Source organism: Myodes glareolus, chromosome 18 (genome assembly GCF_982192425.1).
Source record: "Myodes glareolus chromosome 18, mMyoGla1.1, whole genome shotgun sequence".
Classification (NCBI taxonomy): domain Eukaryota; kingdom Metazoa; phylum Chordata; class Mammalia; order Rodentia; family Cricetidae; genus Myodes; species Myodes glareolus.
In genome coordinates, this window is record NC_142043.1 from 37,786,037 (window position 1) to 37,806,521 (window position 20,485).

The window sequence follows — 20,485 nt, forward strand, 5'->3', positions numbered from 1 at the left end:
TCTTCAGTCATTTCTGCCCATGCTTATTGCATTCCCCTGTGTTCCAATCCATTCTCCCACTTCTTCCCAACCTCATAGTGGCCTGGGGTGTGTCCCTGCTATCGTTAGCAGAGCCTCTCCTCCATTCGGCATGCACGTGTGTCTGTGTGTATGTTACCAACAGTGCATGCATGTACACACACGCTTTGACACTGATAGGTAGAAGCAATAATCCTCCTGCCAAAGACACCTGCCCCCTTCAGTGCCACGCCCCACCACTGACCCTTTTCTTATTGATACCGGGAGTAACAGTGGCTACAGTTTTAATGACTTGCTTATGCCAGGGACTATGCTAGGGTTTGGATTTGCTCATCTCACCGACTAAGCACAGAAATGGAGGCCCTGCTGTCATCCCCACTTCACAGATGGAAAACTAGGGCTAGGACTTCACACATGCGTGAGATCACATGAACAGAGGCAGAGCCAGGGTTCCAGCTGGGAAAGTCGCGCAGCCACGCTCTTACTTTCCTTCCGATGTGGGGTGGAACCTGCCCCTTTCCGCTGCGCCAAATTAGCCATTTTAGATCCTACTTACAGCGGAGCAGACACTTCTCTGAGTCCAGTTATGCCACTGAAAATAATGTCCTTCCCAGACTTCAAAAGAGGACAAACAGCTGATTGACAGGTATTTGGAAGAAGCTCAACTTCACCGATCATTAATTAGAGAAGCATCAATCCAGGCAGGACCATGGTCAGAAGTCAGAAGATGGCAAATGGCGATGAAGATGTGGCGGGGAGAAGGCTTTGACCATCACACAAACCAGTATGGCTCTTCCTCAAAAAAATCAAAACTGGAAGTACCCTAGTGTCGAGCAACCTTCTTCACTACTGGGCACCTATGTCGGCGTTGTTGAAGTTGTATCTTTACTCAGATATTTATAGTAGCAGCACATGCATCAGACAGTGACTGGGATCGACTGGAAAGTCCTGTCATTAGTGACAACATAGACGGACATTCCTTGAAGCTCGTGCTCTGCACACGAGAGGGTCACGGGGTGGGGGTGGGGGGAGACAGGCACCAACCCTGGAGTCACACAGACCTAGTGTTTCACGGAAGGACTCTTGAACAGAGGAAAGGAAGAGCCATGTGGCACACAGAGCGACACAGTACACAAAGTCACATGGTACCCAGAGTCATGCAGTATACAGAATCATGTGGTACCCAGACCCATGCAGTATACAGAATCAACGTGGTGCACAGAGCCATGCAGTACACAGAGTCAAGTCATACCCAGAGCCATGCAGTATACAGAATCACATGGTGCACAGAGCCATGCAGTATACAGAATCACATGGCACACAAAGCCATGCAGTATACAGAATCAGCAGTGCACAGAACCATGCAGTACACAGAGTCACGTCGTACCCAGAGCCATGCAGTATACAGAATCATGTGGTGCACAGAGCCAGATGCCCAGCTGCAGCCGGGGCTGCCCCCACAGCTCCAGGGACTGCTTGCAGCTGGTGGTGTGTTGGACAGAGTGAGACGGGCTGAGGCACTTGTGCTGGGCCCAGGAAACAGAACGAGAGAAGCTAAGCAAGCAGGACCAGAAGATCACGGAGTATGCTGAGAAGTTTTCTGGAAATTGTCAGGGCTGTGGGGAGACAGACCTTGGGAGAGGAGGGTGGGAAAACTGACCAGTGAGCATGGAGTTACAGGTGATGGAAGGCAGGAGTAAGCTCCGGTGCCGTTCCGTGCAGTGGAAAGACGTGACCAACACATTCTGGAAGTTTAAAAACAGCAAGCAGACAGCAAGGCAATGATAAATGAAGCTGTAGTTCAGTGGTTGAGTGTGTGTGCGAGGCCCTGGGTTCAGTTCCCCCACACTAGGAAGAGAAAGACGCTAATTGTCGGGGATGGAGAGTTACCCCGTTTGATCGTTGTACAGTGTGGCGGTGTGTGGACACATCGTACCGTGTTCTGTAATACATAGCTTTAAAATAAAGACTAAAGTCCATTACACTTAAAAAGGGAATTCAAGGCAAACAAAATGGGAAGCTGGCGCCACCTGCCCTAACTAACAGACTTAATGACAGGACGGAACAATGGCAGAACGGTGGTGTGAGGCAAATGTGAGATGATGCATGCCGCATCAGACTGCGGCCCTGGCTGCGCAGGTATGTCTCCTACCTGGTGTGCGTAGCCTCCTCCTAGAATAGAGAAACAGGCTGGCATCTAAGTGTCTCACTGGCGTCATGGAACAAATAGGTAACAAAGGAAAAGTAAAGTCAGGCTGGCCGAAAGCCAGTCACCTTGAGCAGCAGTGTGTAAGAGTCTGCGCTTCCCAATGGATACCCACGCCCGACCCAGGCTGCGCGCTTCCTGAACTCGGGCCCACGAGAAGGAACGATTGTCCTGAGGGTTGAAAAAAGAGACACACACACAAAAGAAACCTGGCTCATCTACAAGAGTAAATGGCTACTTTATTAAACTCAAGTCAGATATTTATACCAGTGGGCTAGAAAGACCGAAAATGCAAGGCCTCCTCCCATCCAGGAGCAGGATGAGAAGATTAAAGCTTCCCCTAAAGCTGCTAGGGGAGGCAGGCATGGGCCCACTGCTAAGACTTTGAATACAAGTGGAATCACCATAACAAAGAGAACCAGATTCTAGCTAGGTTATCCCCTCAAGCCAGAGCTAGTGCAGAGTCTCCAGGAAGTCGGAGGTCACACGGCCCTGCGAATCGCCAGGAGAGAAGGCAAGAAACTTTGGTAGCTACAGCAGTGGACGGAGGAAAGTAGCTATGTCCGTTGCAGAGACTCTGCCCTCCGAGCTCGCATCTGTGGGAAGGCCATGCAGCCTGCCTGGAGGTGCCTCCCCAACTCCTACACCGAGGATGGCTATGGCCAGCTTCCCTGCAACTCTCACCATGGAACTGCAGGGAGACAGGAGCTTTGGCTTTACCAAAACTTGGCTCTGGCGGAGAAGTGGTGAAGGAATCCTTGGGCACGGCCTACCGTTTCTGTCCCGGAGGGGTCTCTTCAGCAGGTAATTCCTGCACACACAGCAGTTCTCGCTTTCATTTTCGTCGGGAGGCTATAATTGTACCTCAAAATATGTTACATAAACAGTGTTACCCTGGATTCTCCACGCTCTCAGGGAGCGATGTTAGCAATTCTAGGAGATTCAGATAGGGGGTCAGTCCAGGATAGTCCCTGCCCACCCCCATCCCTGTCCCTGTCTCCTTCATGCCTCATGATTATATGGTGTGCTAACTACGGTCTGAAGAGAGGCTGGATGTACGGGACTTGTGAAGACACACTATGCTCAAGCCCGGCCAGCTGTTTCTGTGTCGGTTGTGAACCTGGCTTTGTAAACTTAACTCATTAAAAGTTTCAGCTATCCTTGGAGGCTAGAGTCTGCCACTCCTCTGCCCAAAACCCTCAGTGTCTTCTCACCCCACTTGGATAAAAACCCAAAATGTCCCCATCTCCCTGATGGGCCCCCAACTACCCTGACTTCATCTCCCCTGCATCAACTCCACCCACCGTCTTGGCTTCTTAGCTGCCGCATCACAGAACTTGGAAGGAGCGGTAGGGAAAGATGTCCTAGTCATGGACCAGACCCTTAGCACATCAGTTTCCCCAGTCTGATTCCTAGACTCAACATCACAATGGCGATAAAGATCACAGAAAGTATCTTTATGAAAACTGACAGGCTAATTCTAATTTTTCATGGAAATATACAAATTGAGCATCTTGGCTGGTCTTTGCGTCAACTTGACATAAGCTAGAGTCATCCAAGAGGAAGGAATCTCAATTGGAAAACTGCCCCCACAAGATCAGGCTATGCGCAAGACCGTAGGGCATTTTCTTAATTAGTGATTGATGTGGGAGAGCTCAGTCCATTTGTGGGTTGGGCCACCCCTGTGCTGGTGGTCGTGGGTGCTGTAGGCGTGGTGTTTCAGAGCGCAGAAAACGTGGAACTTCAAATGTGGGTCAGTTGTGCTTCCTTAAGAAATGCATAACATGTGCCCAGGTGCTTCTGAGTGCCGGGCAATCAGTCCACTGGCTTCAAGGTGAAGACACAAATTTTCACATGTGACCTTTCGTTCAGATTAGAAACTGCATCTGCTTATACGTTCTCCAGATCAAAGGGTGTCTGGGAGCTGAAAGAACGCATTGCACATGGTGTGGAAATATAACTGACACACCCGTGCTTTATTACATGTGCTACGTATTGTATATGACTCTTACACCGTGTGTACATAGCACATGGTAATATACCATCCCTTATCAGGAAACTAACTTCCCACTTAAAGATGAGTTCACCAGACTCAGCAGGAAAAGGCGCTTGTTACCAAATCTGACGACCTAAGATCCCAAGACCCACAGGGTTGAAGGAGAGAACCAACTCCTGCAAATTGTCCTCTGACCTCCACATGTGCAGTATGGTGCGCACACACACACACACACACACACACACACACACACACATACACACACACAGGGGATGAGGGAGAATGATAAAATAATAAATTAATCACTACCGTAGTCTTATTTCTAAAAATAAGGGCACCCTCCATAGGATAGGTTATAGTGACAGCACAGGGTTGGGGAGGCCACGTGACCTCTGGGATACTCCTCCCCAAATCCACAGGAGTGAGTGTGCTCTTGGCATGGGCATGGCCATGTCAAGGACCACGGGAAGTGGCAAAGTCTGCCCTCCTGATCTCAGTGTGAATGTTGACAGTATGTGGAGAAAATGTCCATTGCAGCTTCTCTCTTCGGCTGTTGGCAACCTGAAGACTGTTCCTCTACAGTGACCATTCCTACCCAAAATAGCTAAACCTGCCTCCTTGCTTGGCTGCTGATAGTAACCCTCCCTTCCTGTAGTTTTCTTGGGGAGATAAAGGGAGAATGAGGCAATGGGTGGTCACTTCTTGGATCCTGTCTTGGTTTGTCTCTCGGTTTATCGAAGACTGCTTCTCCTGTGTGTCTGTTACCTCCGGGTATGGGAAACCACTTTTCCTCTAACCCCTTACCTCTACTGTTGCCAACCCCAGTGGTGACCCCCATCCCACTTAGTTCCCTATGGCCCACACACCTTTACAAGTGAGCCCTCCTTCAGGTATCCTCACGGTACCCTCTGCCCTCTGTAGAGTCCCGGCTTCCCAAGCCTTAGACTCTGGTTATTTGGAGGGAAGACCTCGGCTTCCCTTCACACTCCACCCTGGTGGTGAATCTCCAACCCCAAGCAGAAATTCCCTTTTCTCCAATGATTTCTCTTCACCGTCTTTCTCGGGTCATGGGAAAACAGCTGCTCAAAGTTTTCTCGTTGGAAACTCTACATAATTGTGTAAAGCAATTATATTCCTTCGTTATTACTTTATTGCATGCCTCCACGATTTTTTTAACTTCTTCCTGAATTCCTGTTAGTCCTTTAATGAAACCAAGTGTGCATTGACAGACGAGCCAATAACAAGATGCGGCATAACTGGCGGCGGGATATCACTCAGCCTTTAGAAGGGAGGAAATGCTGTCACATGGTACAGCACGGAGACGTCTCACGGGCATTAAGACGAAGCAAAAGAAAGCATCTGCAGAGGACAATACTTTAACACTTTAATATCTAAATTCCTGGGCAAACTCACACAGACAGAGAGTCGCTAGGGCCGGAGACAGTGGAGGACAGGGACATCAAGTTGTAACTTTGAGGAGGATTAGCATTCTGCAGACGGACGCTGGGGATGGTTGCACAGTAGGGTGAATGAACACCGTGCCACTGAAGTTCTAACACACGAACGTTACAACACTATGATTCATTATACGTTCCTCACCAGTTTTTATAGTAAGAAAATAGTGCGTAGGGAAGACATGGGAGATGGCAGAGGTGACAAAGCAGTGGGGACAAGAATGCCCTCTGGGCAGGTGTTGCTGGGGAGCTGGGATTCTTGCTGCTCAAGGGGAGCAATTTGGCTAACCAGGGGAAGGAATGGTGGCAGAGACCTGGGAGGGAAAGGAAGGAAGGGAAATGAGTGTGGGTCACCCAGGCTTTGTGGATCCAAATAGCTATAAATGCAGATAAATAATAGCTATTAGTCAGATTTGAATGCTTGGCTTATGATGCATCCTTCCCACTCATGCTGTCAGGATCTAGTACCGGACCCTTTCATACCTCCTGTGAGTGTGCTCTGTCCAGGAGGGTTGTAGACACAGCTAAATGGACCCTCACTCCTCCCGTGGACACATCCTACTGCCCCAGCCCTTGGTGGCACAGGACCCAGGCTGAATGCCCTGAAGGCCTTTTCCTCAAAAGCTCTGAGCAGATTCCATCTGGAAAGCATCGAGGGCGTGCCTGTGCAGGTGCGAGCCCCGGTGCGATACAAAACCTCAGCTGTTCAGTGGAGCTCCTTGTGCGTCTACCCCTAAACCCACCCACCACTGGCCAAGAGGGCCATGGAGATGAGCAGCCGTCGTGGCTGCAGAATTTCCTGCCCTTCCTCTGGCTCAGCTGTGTGCTTGTGCTTGGAAGCAACCAAGATCACAAGACGAAACCGCCTCGGGAAAACTTTCATCAGAAACTTCAAAGACGCAGCGTATTTGCTGGCACGCGGGCCAAGGGTGGAGTTCAGACGTCTGGGGAAGAGCAAAGCATGATGGGGAGGCTGGTTCGTTGTCCCCGCTGGCCCCAGCCTAGCTCAGCCCTTTTGCCCACTCAAACACTGCCACCGTCTGCTTCTAGTACCCCAGTGGGCTATTCCTCGTGGGCACCCCGAGGCTGTTTCTCCTTGACTGCGGGCTGTCGCAGGAGCCCTGCAGGCAGGCAGGTGGTGCATGATAGAAGAATCCGGGATATGCTCTTCTGTGGGAAGAAAACTCAGGGCCACCCAGGGTAGACAGGGAAACTGCATCTTTGGGGCCCATGGCCCAGAGAATAGAGGCTCCAAGTGGTAGAATTTGTGATACAAGAACATTCCAGAATGATTGTATAGTCTTTCATGTCCATGAGCTTTAAGGAAGGACTATATGGATCACACTCCTTTGGGGCTGAGTCTTCCTGGTCACATGTCTTTAAATGGACAAGTCAAGGGCAGGATCCCCAGGATATCACATCTGCCAGAAGGAGCTTCCTGGTGTCTGGTTTAAGACAGAGAATCTGCTTCATTGAGAAGGGTCTCTCTAGGACAATTCTCAACACGCGATCAGGATACACCTAGGTCTACTTTTGAAAAAGTAATGACTGTTTGCTTAAAAACAAAAAAACTCATTCCCTGGGGTTACAGTGAACTTTTCTAGAAGCTGCTTAAGCATCCGATAACTTATCACTCTAATGGCACCAGATATGTCCAACCTTCAGCCCCTAAGGATCTGTCATTGTGATCCAATACAAAAATCATAAACACATAAACACACCTGAAACATTGTGAGGTGTGTGTGTGTGTGTGTCTGTGTGTGTGTGTGTGTGTGTGTGTGCGAGCACACGTGGGTGGGGGCCTTTGCCCATTGAACACATAAGGAGACCAGAAGTTTATATATCTTTTCTCTATTGTTATCCATCTCTTTTCCCTGAGGAGGTGGGTGTGGAGGATAAGGTCCCTCATTGAACCTGGAGCTCACTGTTTCAGCTAGACCGGTAGTTCAGTGAGTCCTAGGATCTACCTGTTTGTGCTCCCCAGTGCTGGGGTTTTACATACACACACACGCGCACACACACACACACACACACACACACACACACACACACACTACTATGCTCAGTTCTCACAAGAGTGCTAGAAATCCAAACTCAGGTCCTCAGGCTGATAAGCACTGAGCCCCCTTCCAGTACCATCAGAAAGGTTCACGGCGATTTCACTTTGACTCTTTGATTCCTAAGCAGATGACTTTTCGGATGACAAGTCGGCTGCCCTTTCAGAAGGTTAGGCATGCTCAGAGCCATGAATGCCTGTACCAAAACGTAACTGTTCAAACTCACATGAACAAGAACACTTTGGAATCCAGCGGGGAGGGAAGCTGCTGTGGTCAGTATGCTCAAGAACCCCTGAACTGAGGCATGTATGTTAGATAAGACCAAAATAGTGACAACCATACAGACCTATAAGAAAGATCTAGAAACAGACTGCAACCATCAGATTTTTTTCCCCATTTTGTTTTGCAGGCAAAACTGCATAGAAAATCTAATGGATGAAGATGAGAAGGACAGAGCAAAGAGGTAAGTGGGAGGCATGCCCCTGCCTCACAGTGCTTGCCTTCATTTTCACTCTATTTAACAAAGCATGACAGGCAACTGTGAGATGTGTCTCCACACTCTCTCCCTAAAATATTTCAGAGTGGCTCCCAAATTTCACGCCTCACCAGAGAAGTTATCTATTGTGTGGGACCCTGTTGATGGTGGTCTCCAGAGGCCTCTGGTTACTGCTTTCCTAGGACAGATACTGCTTTGCAAGGCCGGCTAATAGGAGCCAAGCCTACCTGGGCTCAAGCCCCGATGGTGGTGGTGTTGGGGCATTGCCTGACTTTGGGTAGTAATAGCATCATTATTACCCCATCATTACTCTATCCATCCTCAGTTGTTACTGAGTGCACAGTAACCAAGCAGCACTGCACTGAGCATTGTCTTTATATTTTCCCATCTATGAAGTAGGGGCATTGTACCCCTGGTACCACAGTCGAACAGTCTGTATTTCCTAGCCTGGCAGTCATTATGTTAAAGTACCTATAACCGTGTGTGTGTGTGTGTGTGTGTGTGTGTGTGTGTGTGTGTGTGTGTATTCCTTTGTGAGCATTTGTTAAATACCTTGAAATGCATTCAAGGTAGTCACCAAGTTGATACTGAAGGTAAAGAATGGTCAAATGCCCTCAGACTTGACACAACCTACCCAAGTGAGCAGCCACTGTGCTAAACTTGGTAAACTGGAAAGCAAGGGTAAGTAAGTGGCTTCAGCCTCCCCGGGGATACGCAAGTGAATGAGCAAGGAAAGCTCACTGGAAACCATTAGGGCACAAGAAGGGACAGGACAACAGTAGAGAGAGTAACGTGAAATGCGGGCAGGGTAGCCTCCATTACAGAGCCACACAGCAGCCTCCTCCTTTCAATCCCATCCTATTCCCTTCCACACTGTGCTGGGCAGGTACTCCGTTCTCTGCTCTAGGCCTTCTCGTGGGCCCCTAACAGACATACCTGCTTCCCTCCATAGAGCTTCATGACTGACTTGCACTGTGATAGCTCTAGAGCGACTGTCCCCTGAGGAGAAAGCCATGAGAGACACAAGTCTACAGCCATGGCAAAGTTGCTCAGTCTGACTCCACAAGACTGCAGCAGTCTGGACTGTTGTAACCGCCCCTCATAGTTCCAGTAACTAAAGGTCAGTGTGCTGGCCAGGAGCTCAGGTGGGACAAGTGTGGCATGGAACGAGGGGTAGGAAGTGGCAGGTCAGCCATCTCCTTTGATCTTATTTTCCTTGGTTTTTCTTTTTTTTCTGAGGGGGCGGGGGTAGTCGGAACTAAAGGGAGAGCCTAAGGCCTCATGCATGCCAGGTTATTTTATTCTTATGTTCAATTTTCCAAGCACACAGACACCCCTGCCCAAACAGTCCAACAATGACACGAGTCTTGAACTTCTTCTGAAACAATAGCTCTGGGCCCTTCACCTGATCCTGGGAGTTCCAGCCTCCTCCAGAAATGCTTTTGAAGTCACAGCCTGCAAGGTCACAAAGTCCATTTGTGTCCTCCCAAACAAGTAAAGGAGTGAACTCGACCACACAGGCCAAGCATATTCTTGCCTGCTCTCACAGATAGGCTGGCACCTAGCTCTTCCTCTGGAGTGTTTTGCTTTTGGATCCCTGCAGGGTAAGCTAGAGATCACTGGAGACAGAACAGCCTTTATAATCCCACGTTCCTGTTCTCTCACCCGCGACACAAGACCTGGTCTGTTGTTCTACTCAAGGTATTTTGGGAGCCGGCCACCGCATACACCAAGTGACACTTAGGTATTGATCGCCATATGTGTCTGAAAATTCATAGTGCTTTACAATAACATGCTGACAGAATAGCGATATGAGAATTTATACAGTGAACAGTGGTGGCCAGCATGCATGGAGAGTTTCCTACACATCTCCACTGAGTACTGAGCTAGGTACTTTTGTGTGCATTACCCCAAATCATCAATTCAACATCCTTTTGATGTGTATATTAGTTTTATTCTAAACTAAGGCTTGGAAAAATCAAGGAAGTGGCAGGTGGGACATTAAATGCAGGCTTTCTTAACCTTAGACTCTGCTCTAATCCCTTTGGACATGCGAGAGTCTTTTTGTTTAAGTACAAATTCCACATCCACCCCCACAGGCCTAGACCAAGACGTTCTATTTAAGTCCTTGAAATCAGTCAGACTCCCTGCACTTTGCTTTCATTCATTCCCAATCCCATTTGCTCTGAGCTAAGAACATCTCTCCGTTTAATCAGGTACCCATTGCTATAAGAGAATGAAGGGGGCGGGGGTTCCTTCAGTCAGAGTTCTGGTGGATGGGAAGGGACTCTGGTGAGAAAACTGTGGGAGATGGCATCACTGTAGGAGCCCAGAAGTAGAGGGAGAGATTGCAGTAAAGGATGAGGAGAAAAAGAGGGGATGGGGAGAGTAAAGATGAGGGAAGGAGAAGAGAGGTGAAAGGTCACATCATGAGCATCACAGGTCAGGAATCCGGAGTAGAGAGAGGCCAGGCTCTCTGCTTCCCATTGGCTGCACATCTTTGGGCTCTTACCATCTCTTCACACCATCCCATTGAGGACCCCTTCCTACATTGTCCGTTTTTGCAGGGTACTGCTGCATGGATATCTACATAGAGAAGCTGTTAGCCCTCGCTTCTCTCACCTCCAGACGCGCAGAGGGACTCAGAACAACTGTTAACACCCCAAGCCTTGGCCAAGATGCAGCCCTTCCTAACACTGTGACCATAGACTGTTTCACACGCTTTTCAAAACCTCCAGTTTTGCAGACTTTTGTGGCAGCGACACAGGAAGCCATTCCTTTAGCCCATCTGGAGACCCTGGAAGGATTTCCTTGCATTCACAAGACATTCTTATGATATTAGGAATGTTTATTAGCTGGAGATCATGATCCTCATTGTCTCCCCCCAAAAACTTACTTTATGTGAAGCATGACTCTCAGAACTTTGGGGGCAAACACAGTGCCTTCAGATCGATGGCTCACATATTCTGGAAAGGATTTGATTCCACTGTCTTCTGTGAATTTCCATGTCAATCCAGTGGGTGTTAACTGAATTCCTGTCACGTGTCCAGGACCGTCTACTGCTTTCTTTGGGGGAAGGCTTATATCAAAGAGGTCAAAAGAGAAACACTCTGGTTGAGAGACGTGAGGTCCCAGGATAATGAAGCTCCCAGCTTGCCATTTTGTATAGGAGTGTGTCTCTGTATTTCAAATGAATCACTCTGCATGTATGTGTGCATGTATGCGTGAGTGTGTGTGTGTGTGTGTGTGTGCATGAGAGAGAATGTGTGTATGCACACGTGAGAGTGTGTGTGTGTGTGTGTGTGTGTGTGTGTGTGTGTGTGTGTGTGTGTGATACATAGGCATCAATCACACAAAGCTGGCTTTGCTTATTTTGTCTAATTTTGGACAGGGCACCAAACTGCCCTTAACCTCAGCTTCATCTACTGTAAAACAGGGGTGACTGAGACAGTCACAGGCATGCAGTGTGTGTAAGCTTTTGGCACCACTAGGCGTCCATGGTGCTGAAGAGACAGCTAAGGTGTATGGGCTCCTTGGTACGCCTGGGTCACCCAGTCTACAGCTCCTGGCCCGTTCTCGTGGAATCCCTGGAAAGTGGGCTACTACTGCCCTACGTCTCTACTGTCCTCCAGTAGAGAGGCCCTGGAACCTGGGATTCCACAGCCCACCAGTGGCCACAGGGACCAACTCTCAATATCCCTGACCTCCTCCCGCGCTCATAAGTAGGAGCTGCTCCCTTTGCTTTTCAGTAAGTGCCGGCAGTTGCTTTGCGCAGAGAACACGCGTGTCTGCAGGTTGTCTGCCTTGTACAATTGTTTGCTTGACTCGTTGCTAACGGACTCCTGATGCTCACTTCTTCTTTGACCTGGGATTGAAGAAATGTATGCTCTCCTCTTTCCAGTTGGCTGGGAAGCTGTTTCCATAACCCCAAGCATTTAGTTGAGGTGAGGAGGTGGGAGGAGGTTATGACTTTGCTGTGTTTTGTTCAAGAGAATCAAAAGTGTCAGGCAAGATTAGCCGGCATTTGGGGTTCTCAGTAGGGATTGCTGGATCTGAAATGTGAACTCTTTGACCGTAATCCTGAGTCTCAGTGTGGCTTGGGCAAAAGGGAGGCATTCAAAGAGGACAAGCAAGGATTCTGTGCCTACCACTGCACTGGGGGAGCCTTGTGTGAGGGAGAGCTCCAGCCACACCCAGGTGTGTGGCTACTCCTCAATTCCCAGGTGGTGGGAAAGGGTGTGGACCGCTGCCTGGGACCATCCCTTTGCATTTGTTAACCGAGTCCTACAGTAAGCAAGTGAATGCTACAGAGGAAGGCAGCATCCTGCCTGCAAAGGGCACATTTCGGGCAGGGGTGGGGGTGGGGGCGATCATGGAAACCATCATAAAGGGGAAAACAGAGCCCGCAGTCTGTTAGGCGAAACCAGGGCAGTGAGTGATGGAGGTATGAGCGTTGCCTTCTCAGGCAACTTTTCACACACTGATCTTGTTTCATTTGTATGATTTCTTTGCCTATAAATAATGTAGGTGTGGATGAAAAGGCTCACAGACAAAGGTTGTGGCCAACAGAGAAGACATGGGATCCACGCATGCTCGCAGAGTGCCACGCCCACAGGCACCATGCCCTGGGCGCTGTGTTGTTGCTCTAGCTGAATCGTGGATACTCGTTTTGCTGCGATTTCCTATCCCAGGCTTTGGACTTGGTTTTATGTATGTCATCATTAGCTCCATAATGGGACAGAAATGACAGTAAGCCATTTTTGAGGCTTTCTCTGTGTGCTTAGATGGCGATTAAGGCAGCGGCAGGCATCACAAGAACAGGGGCGGTAACGGGACACGGGATTCATTTATATTACCCTGTAATTTCCAGATGAGTGGTTCTGTTCTCAAAACAAAGGGAAAAGTAGAACTGTGCTTGCGGGCGGAATGCTAATTCTTCCCATGGCCCAGTAAACAGCAGAATGGAAAAGGGGGCTCCCTCCTCTGGGGCTCTTTAGCTCTTACCTGTCTGGTTTCTGCTCTTTTGACTAAAGAGAATTGTCATCAGAAATCTGTGCCTGGAAGGTCTGGAAACCTGGAGCTGTCTTGGCTCAGAGAAACCCAGAACCTCTCTGGGGCATCCGAGGTAAAGGATAATTTATTTCAAAGCAAGTTCAATGATTTCAATAAGTTGCCAAGTAATCAAGGACGGCCAGGTATCCATCTTCTTGCCCAGACCATCCTTCCTTGGAAAAGGCTAGCCATTCCTTTAAGGGGTTTAGTGACAAGCTGCGAAGGGCCAGACTCAAGTTAAAGGATGTGCGTGTTAACTAAGAGTCACTGTGAAATTAGGCCAGCTTCCCACTGGGATGCAGACGTTTTTCTGAAAATGGTGGCTAAGAATAAAGATGTCCTACACTATCTCAGAAGCAAAGAAATGCCTCGAAACCACCCTGAATTGCTTGCCAAACCTGCAGAGAAGTTGTAGCGAGGTCCCCAACTTCACCTCAGGTGGCACCAACCCAACCCATTTTGCCCCGTATGGAACTTTCTGCCCTAAAACCCAAATCACATCTTCTTCTACAAACTACTTAAGACTATGTGGGGTCCCCTACCCCGACATCTCTTCTTAGGCCTCCCCCTGGAATCCTGGACTGGCCATGTGGGACTGAGCTGAAAAACCCTATGGAGTCCTCAACAGAAGTCAGAGAAGCGTCTGGAAGTGGGACGGGGATTTTTAAGTATCAAAGAAAAAGTGTTAATCTTCAACTCTATTTCCAATGAAACTGTCCTTCAGGGAGGACTCTAAGTGAGGATGATATCTAAGAAAGGGGGCCATGCTGTCAGGAGACCCCACTAGGGAAGAATCACTCAAGTAACACTAACAGGAAGGAAATAATATCAGACAGAAACTGGGGAGTAGGAGGGATAAAGGAAGGCATAAAGGAAATGGCAGCTAACTGGGGAGAGACGGTAACGGCGGACATAGTAAACCTGCACAGTCTCCCAGTGTCGTTGGGGCTTAGGGTCTGTGTCTGCACACCGAGGACAAAAACACAGATGCGCTGCAAACTGGGAGAGCAGATAAAGAGAACTACACAGAGTAAAATTTCCCGTGCACATTCTGGAAAGATAAGTTTCCCTTGTAGAATCCCTAAAGTGTTTACGGCACACGTTGCAAAGAAATAAAAAGGAATGTTAGATGAAATAAAGTAAAATACAAAATGTTCATCTAATTCAAAAGAAGATAGAAAAGATGAACAGGAAACCAAAAGGCGTGAGTGAACAAACAGAAAACAGATTGTAGAATGATATCTTAAGCCTAAACACTCTCTCTCTCTCTCTCTCTCTCTCTCTCTCTCTCTCTCTCCACACACACACACACACACACACACACACACACTATATTGTTAAATACAAAGTATCTAAAGATGACACAGAGGTTGTCCAATGGGGTTTTTTGATTTATTTATTTATAATTAGATGTACACTCTGTGTACATACACAGAGTGCAGATGCTGGCAGAGGTCAGAGGCATCAGATCTTCAGGAGCTGAAGTTACAAGCATTTGTGAGCTACCTGAATACAGGGGTGCTGGAAAACAAACTTGCGAAGAATGGTGCCCTCTCCCAATCACTGAGTCATCTCTCCAGGGCAATATTTTTTAAATTATAATATGCTTATATAGTCTTTGACAATACCATACATGTGTACAGTTTTGTTCATAATTACCCCACACCCCAATTCTTCCCTGTATTGACTTCCAAATTCATGTCCTCTTACTATTTTTATAAGTAACAGAGGCCACTTAGTACTACCTATACATACATGTGTGTGGTATGTGTGGGTTCATCAGCTGAAGTATGGGTCAGGCTACCAGAGACCATACCTGTCGTAGTTATGACCAAAAAGCAACCTGGAAATAAAAGGGCTTGTTTGGCTTCCAATTCCATATCACTCTTCATCACTGCAGGAAGTCAAGAGAGGAACTCTATCAGGGCAGAGTCCTGGAGGCAGGAACTGATGCAGGGTCCATGGAGGGGTGCTGCTTACTGCCTTGCTCCTCAAGGCTTGCTCAGCCTGCTTTCTTATGGAACCCAGGACCACCAGCCCAGGAATGGCCCCACCTACAATGGACTGGGTCTTCCCTGCTCCATCATCACTAATTAAGAAAACTAGTGCTTCCATACAGCCTACAACCCCGTCTTATGGAAATGCTTTCTTATTAGAGGTTCCCTCCTTTAGAATGACGTTAGCTTGTGTTAACTGCCGTAAAACTATCCAGCACGATATCCCCACAGGAAACCAACTCTTCTTCGCCTGGCAGCCTCAACTATCAACAGCTCCTCATCTAGGGGTGGGGGCTCATGCGCCCCTCCTGCATCTATATTAGAATGTTATTATGACTGTGCTTGGTCTTTGAGTTCCAGAGTTCAAAGGTCCTGCCACATCCAGAAGACGCTGCTTCACCCCAGTTCTTTCTGACCTCTGGCTCTTAGAATCTTTCTGCCTCCTTCTTCCACAATGTTTGGCATACCCATGGGGGTGTGGTACAGAAATCCCATTAACGTCTGATCGTTCTCCAGACTCTCACTCTCTGCACTTAGACCTGTTGTGAATCTTAGCATTAACTACCCACTGAACAAAGATGCAGATGCTTCTCTGACGAGAACGGAAAGCCACACTAATCTATGGGTTTAGAGATACATGTTAAGAAGACAGCTTGATACAGTGCCCATTTAGCAAAGTAAGAGTAGTAGGTTCACCTGTGGAGACTCAGAGCTCCCCAACCTGGTTCTGGCCAGATTACCAGTACCAGACATGAGCTTCCTCCCGTGACACGGCCTTACATCCAACCAGAAATGACACTATTGCACCCATAGGCCTAGCTTGTCGGGTCAGTTGTTACTGTGGCCCCCAAAGTTGACAGCTGTAAAACTGTTGATGCTTTCCTTTCCTCTGGTACTGTGAACTCTAGTCAGCAGGGAGAAAGCTTCCAGGTCAATACCAGCTTGATTTCTCAAATTCTGTAACCAAAGCATGTGATGTCTTCAGCAACAAGGTCTTACCATCAAGCAGGATTTAAAAAAAAAAAAAGCAGCCTAAATACATGCTGTCACGAGAGACACTTACCAGAAGCCTAATCCTGTAAGTAGGTTAAAAGTAAAACAGAAACTTATATTTGGCGCAAACAGTAATTTAAAGAAAGCCAAAGTGATTACAAAGTACATGTCAGAGTCCAAAATCGTACCAGGAAGACAGAGTGGCATTCCATGAAGATAAAAGACCAATTCACCAAGAACAGATAACAATTCTAAATGTGTGCACACTGAAAAGCGAGAGCTTCCAAGGCTGTGCAGCACAACCTGAAGAACCAGGAGGAGTCCTCACTACGCCTTCCTCAGTGATAAACCAGCGAGCCGAGACGCAGCAAAGATGTCAAAGAGCTAAAACGCACTAGCAGCCAACAGAATCTGATTGACATTTATAGAACGCGCCACACAGCAATATCAGAATCCGATTTTCAAGTACCTATTGAACACGTACCAAGATAGACCAAATGTTGCTTCATTAAACAAATGTGGAGAAATCCAAATGAACCTAAATTAAATTAGAAACAGAAAAACTTTAGGGAAAAAAAATCTCTGGAGCTTAGAAATTGAATAACAAACTTCTAAGTAACCCACGGGTCAAAAATGACGTCTCCAGGAGGCTTAGAGGCTGTATTGGCTGAATGAAGCAGAGAATGCGTTTCAGGTGCTGTGTGCTACAGTGGCTGTAGTGCCTAGAGAACCCAGCAGCAGCAGATACTCACATCAGAAAAGGAAAGTGTCTTATGCCACCATCCAGCTCCCACCACAAGAAGGAGGGAACTGGAAGGATGACTCAGCAGTTGAGATGGCACTGGGCTGTTCCGTTCCCAGTACCCACATCAGGGGACTCACAACTGCTTACGACTCTAATTCTGGAAGACCTCTTTTGACCTCCACAGGTACTGCACACACAGGCACAAACTCGTATTCACACACATACACACACACACACACACACACACACACTTAAAGGTAGAAAGAAGGACTGGGGAAATGACTCCATTACTAAACAGGCTGCTGTACAAACAGGAGGACCTGAGTTCAGAACCCTGACTCTATGTAAAACCAGGTCTCTATAACTCCATCACTGGGGGCCCGGGGCCAACACAAGTGGCTCCCTAGATCTCATGGGCCGGTCAGCCTATCTGAATCCATGAGCTCCAGGTCTAATGAAATGCTCTGTCTCAAAAAATAAGGAGGAAAGCAATTAAGAAAGCAATTTAATGGTGATTTTTGATCTGTACACACAGACGGAGGGGGGCGGGGAATAAAAGGGAGGTAAAGAGATGAGAAGAGAAATGGAAGAACAAAATTAATTCATAGAATAAACATAGTCATGGTGGCCCATGCTTTTAATCCCAGCTCTAGGAAGGGAAAGGCAAGCAGATCTCTGTTAGTTCAAGGCCAACCTGGTCACATAGCGAGTTCCAGGCTTTCCAGGGATATCTAGTGAGTCCTTGTCTTCAACAAGAAGGGTAGCATAAATAAACAAACAAGCAAAACATGGGGGAAAAAGCTGACTAGGCAGAAGGTGATTCTTGAATCAAGCAAACCTAGTTGAGAAAGATCCCCTCAAAAAAGATGCAAATTGCCAGTAACAACAACAGAAGACTATACTGCACAGCTCTTTGCCATTAAAAGGTCATAAGAAAGTTCTATGACCAACTGTGTCCATGTAAATTCAAGAACTCAGATGAAATGGACCAGCTATTTAATAACCACAAGCAATCAGACTCGCATGGGGTAAAGGAACCTGAAGAGTTCTCTGATACATGGATTCGAATTTACAAACAGAAACTACAAAAGCCCAGATCCAGATGGTTTAATTGATGAATTCTGAATTCTGCCAAATACTGAAGGAAGAAATACCTCCCTCATTATGTAGTCCTGTGTGGACAGTAAAAGAAGGGGGAAATACATTCCAGCTGATTTTATGAGGGCAGCATTATCCTCTGAACAAACGAGAAAACATTCACCATGTCCCTTGTGAATGCAGACAGAACATTCCTCAAGAAAACACTGGAGTTAAGTGTGGTGGTGCACACCTCTAATCCCAACACTTAAAAGGCAGAGGCAATCAGATCACTGTGAGTCCGAGGCTAGCCTGGTCTTTGTAGTGAGTTCCAGGACAGTCAGGGCTACATAGAGAATTCCTGTCTCAAAAACGGTGAAACATTGGCAATCCAATTGGGTGGGCACATACCTGTAATCTTGGTTCTCAGGAACTGAGAGAGGAGGGTTATGAGTGTGAGACCTACCTAGACTATGTAGTGAGACCTTGTGTGGTTCTTCAAACAAAACAAAGCACTGGTATTTCTCCCCTGCCCGCTTTGTGGGGGTGGGGGGAGAGGGGCCTTGGTAAAGTCACAATCAAATAGAATTTATCTAAGGAATGCAAGGCTATGTAGCATTTGAAAACTAGAGTACAACCCACTGCTTAGAAACCCCACATAATAATGCAACTGATAAAAAAAAAGAGTGTAACAAAATTGAACAATTTTTCATGATATATCAAACAGTGCTTAACTCAAAATAAACCATAAATTGAAATGGGAAACACATAAAACCCTAAAAGAACATGTTATGACCTTGGGTCTCACACCAAAAGTATAAGCCCAAGGAAAGGGAGGGGGTGATAGAAGAGAGGGGGAGAGGAAGAGGGAAAGTGGGGAAGAGAGGAGGGAGTGGAAAGAAGACAGGGGGAGTAGAGGGGAGGGGAGAAAAAAAGGGGAGAGAGGAGAAGAGAGGAGAGGGAAGAGAGGGGAGGGGAAGGGAGGGGGGAGGAGAGGAGAGGAGAGGAGAGGGAGGAGGGGAGGGGAGGGGAGGGGAGGGGAGGGGAGGGGAGGGGAGAGGAGAGGAGAGGAGAGGAGAGGAGAGGAGAGGAGAGGAGAGGAGAGGAGAGGAGAGGAGAGGAGAGGAGAGGAGAGGAGAGGAGAGGAGAGGAGAGGAGAGGAGAGAAATAAGCAATGCAGATAAAAGTCAAACAGGAGAGGGCTGGCAGGGTGGCTCTGGAACCTACCCACAGGAGGCAGGAAAGAACTCACCCTGAAGGGTTGTCCTTTGACCTCCAGATGTGCCTGCCTGCACACATACATACATCACACAGTAATGAGAAAGCAAATACATGAGCAATGCTTCAGCAGAGGGAGAGAAACACAGGGCTGAAGAAGCGGTCCATTTGGGTACGCATGCTTAGTTAGCACTGCAAGCACTCGGACCTGAGTTAGACTCCCCGGCCCCCACATCAACACTGAGCATGTCTGCCAGTGCCCTGGAGGGTGGGGGGTGAGGCTGGGTGAACTCCCTGGATAGTCAGCCTAGCCAGAACAGTGGACTTCAGGCTCAGTGAGAGCCCTTGTCTCAAGATGATGAGGCAGAGAAAAATAGAAGTCAGCCAGTCCTGCTCTGGCTTCCACATGCAAGTGCATGTGTGTGGAACACCACACACACACACACACACACACACACACACACACACACTGTGTCATATCGTTTTGCAATATGGAAATGTAAGTGAATACCCCAATAAAGCACCACTGTGCATTTCCTAGGAGAACTGGGATGCAAGAACCGACAACACTAAATCCCTGGGGGACACTGGCTCATTTGCACATTGCTGGTGGGAAGGGAAAATGGCCACTCTAGAGAAAGGGTTGATATTTGCTTAAAAAGGTGAATACACATCTTCCCTAAGGTCCAACTCTCCTGCCCCTGTATTGTTTACTTCAGAGAACTGAAACTGTCTCTTAAGCGTTTGTGTCCAGTCTATAATCCATGACTCTCCCTGGAGACCACGTGAGTGTCCTTCAGTGGGTAGATAAGCCAGCTGGGTTGTCACTCTTAGAGCAGAAAAGTCCTTGGCAGCAAGAGGATCAAGACACAGACACAACTCAGATGACTCTAAAGGGCATTGTGCCGGGCAGAAGTCAAGTTCAAAAAGTGGAAATCACTCAGCGATCTTGACTGCCGGCTGCTCTTCCAGAGGACCCGAGTTCTGTTCCCAACACCCACATTAGGCAGCTCACAACTGCCTATAATTTTAGCTCCAGATCTGAGTCCTTCTTCTGGCATCTGAAGGCATACATACCCAGAATCATACACATAAATTTTTAAAAATTAATATTTTAATTTTTGATTAAAATTTATCTATATATCTCCTTCATCTCCATTCTCCAACCCCTCCTAT

The 20,485-nt window shown here is 47.7% G+C and overlaps 1 protein-coding gene across 3 annotated transcripts in view; it reads left to right on the forward strand.

Annotated features, from left to right (window-relative positions):
- Window positions 1-20,485, forward strand: part of Npas2 (neuronal PAS domain protein 2) — a 186,450-nt gene that overhangs the window by 68,397 nt on the left and 97,568 nt on the right. For all 3 annotated transcript variants that reach the window (XM_087898097.1, XM_087898098.1, XM_087898099.1), the window contains one exon: window positions 8,141-8,194. In XM_087898097.1, the coding sequence (XP_087754223.1) occupies window positions 8,141-8,194 (54 nt within the window). The remainder of the gene's footprint in view (window positions 1-8,140; window positions 8,195-20,485) is intronic.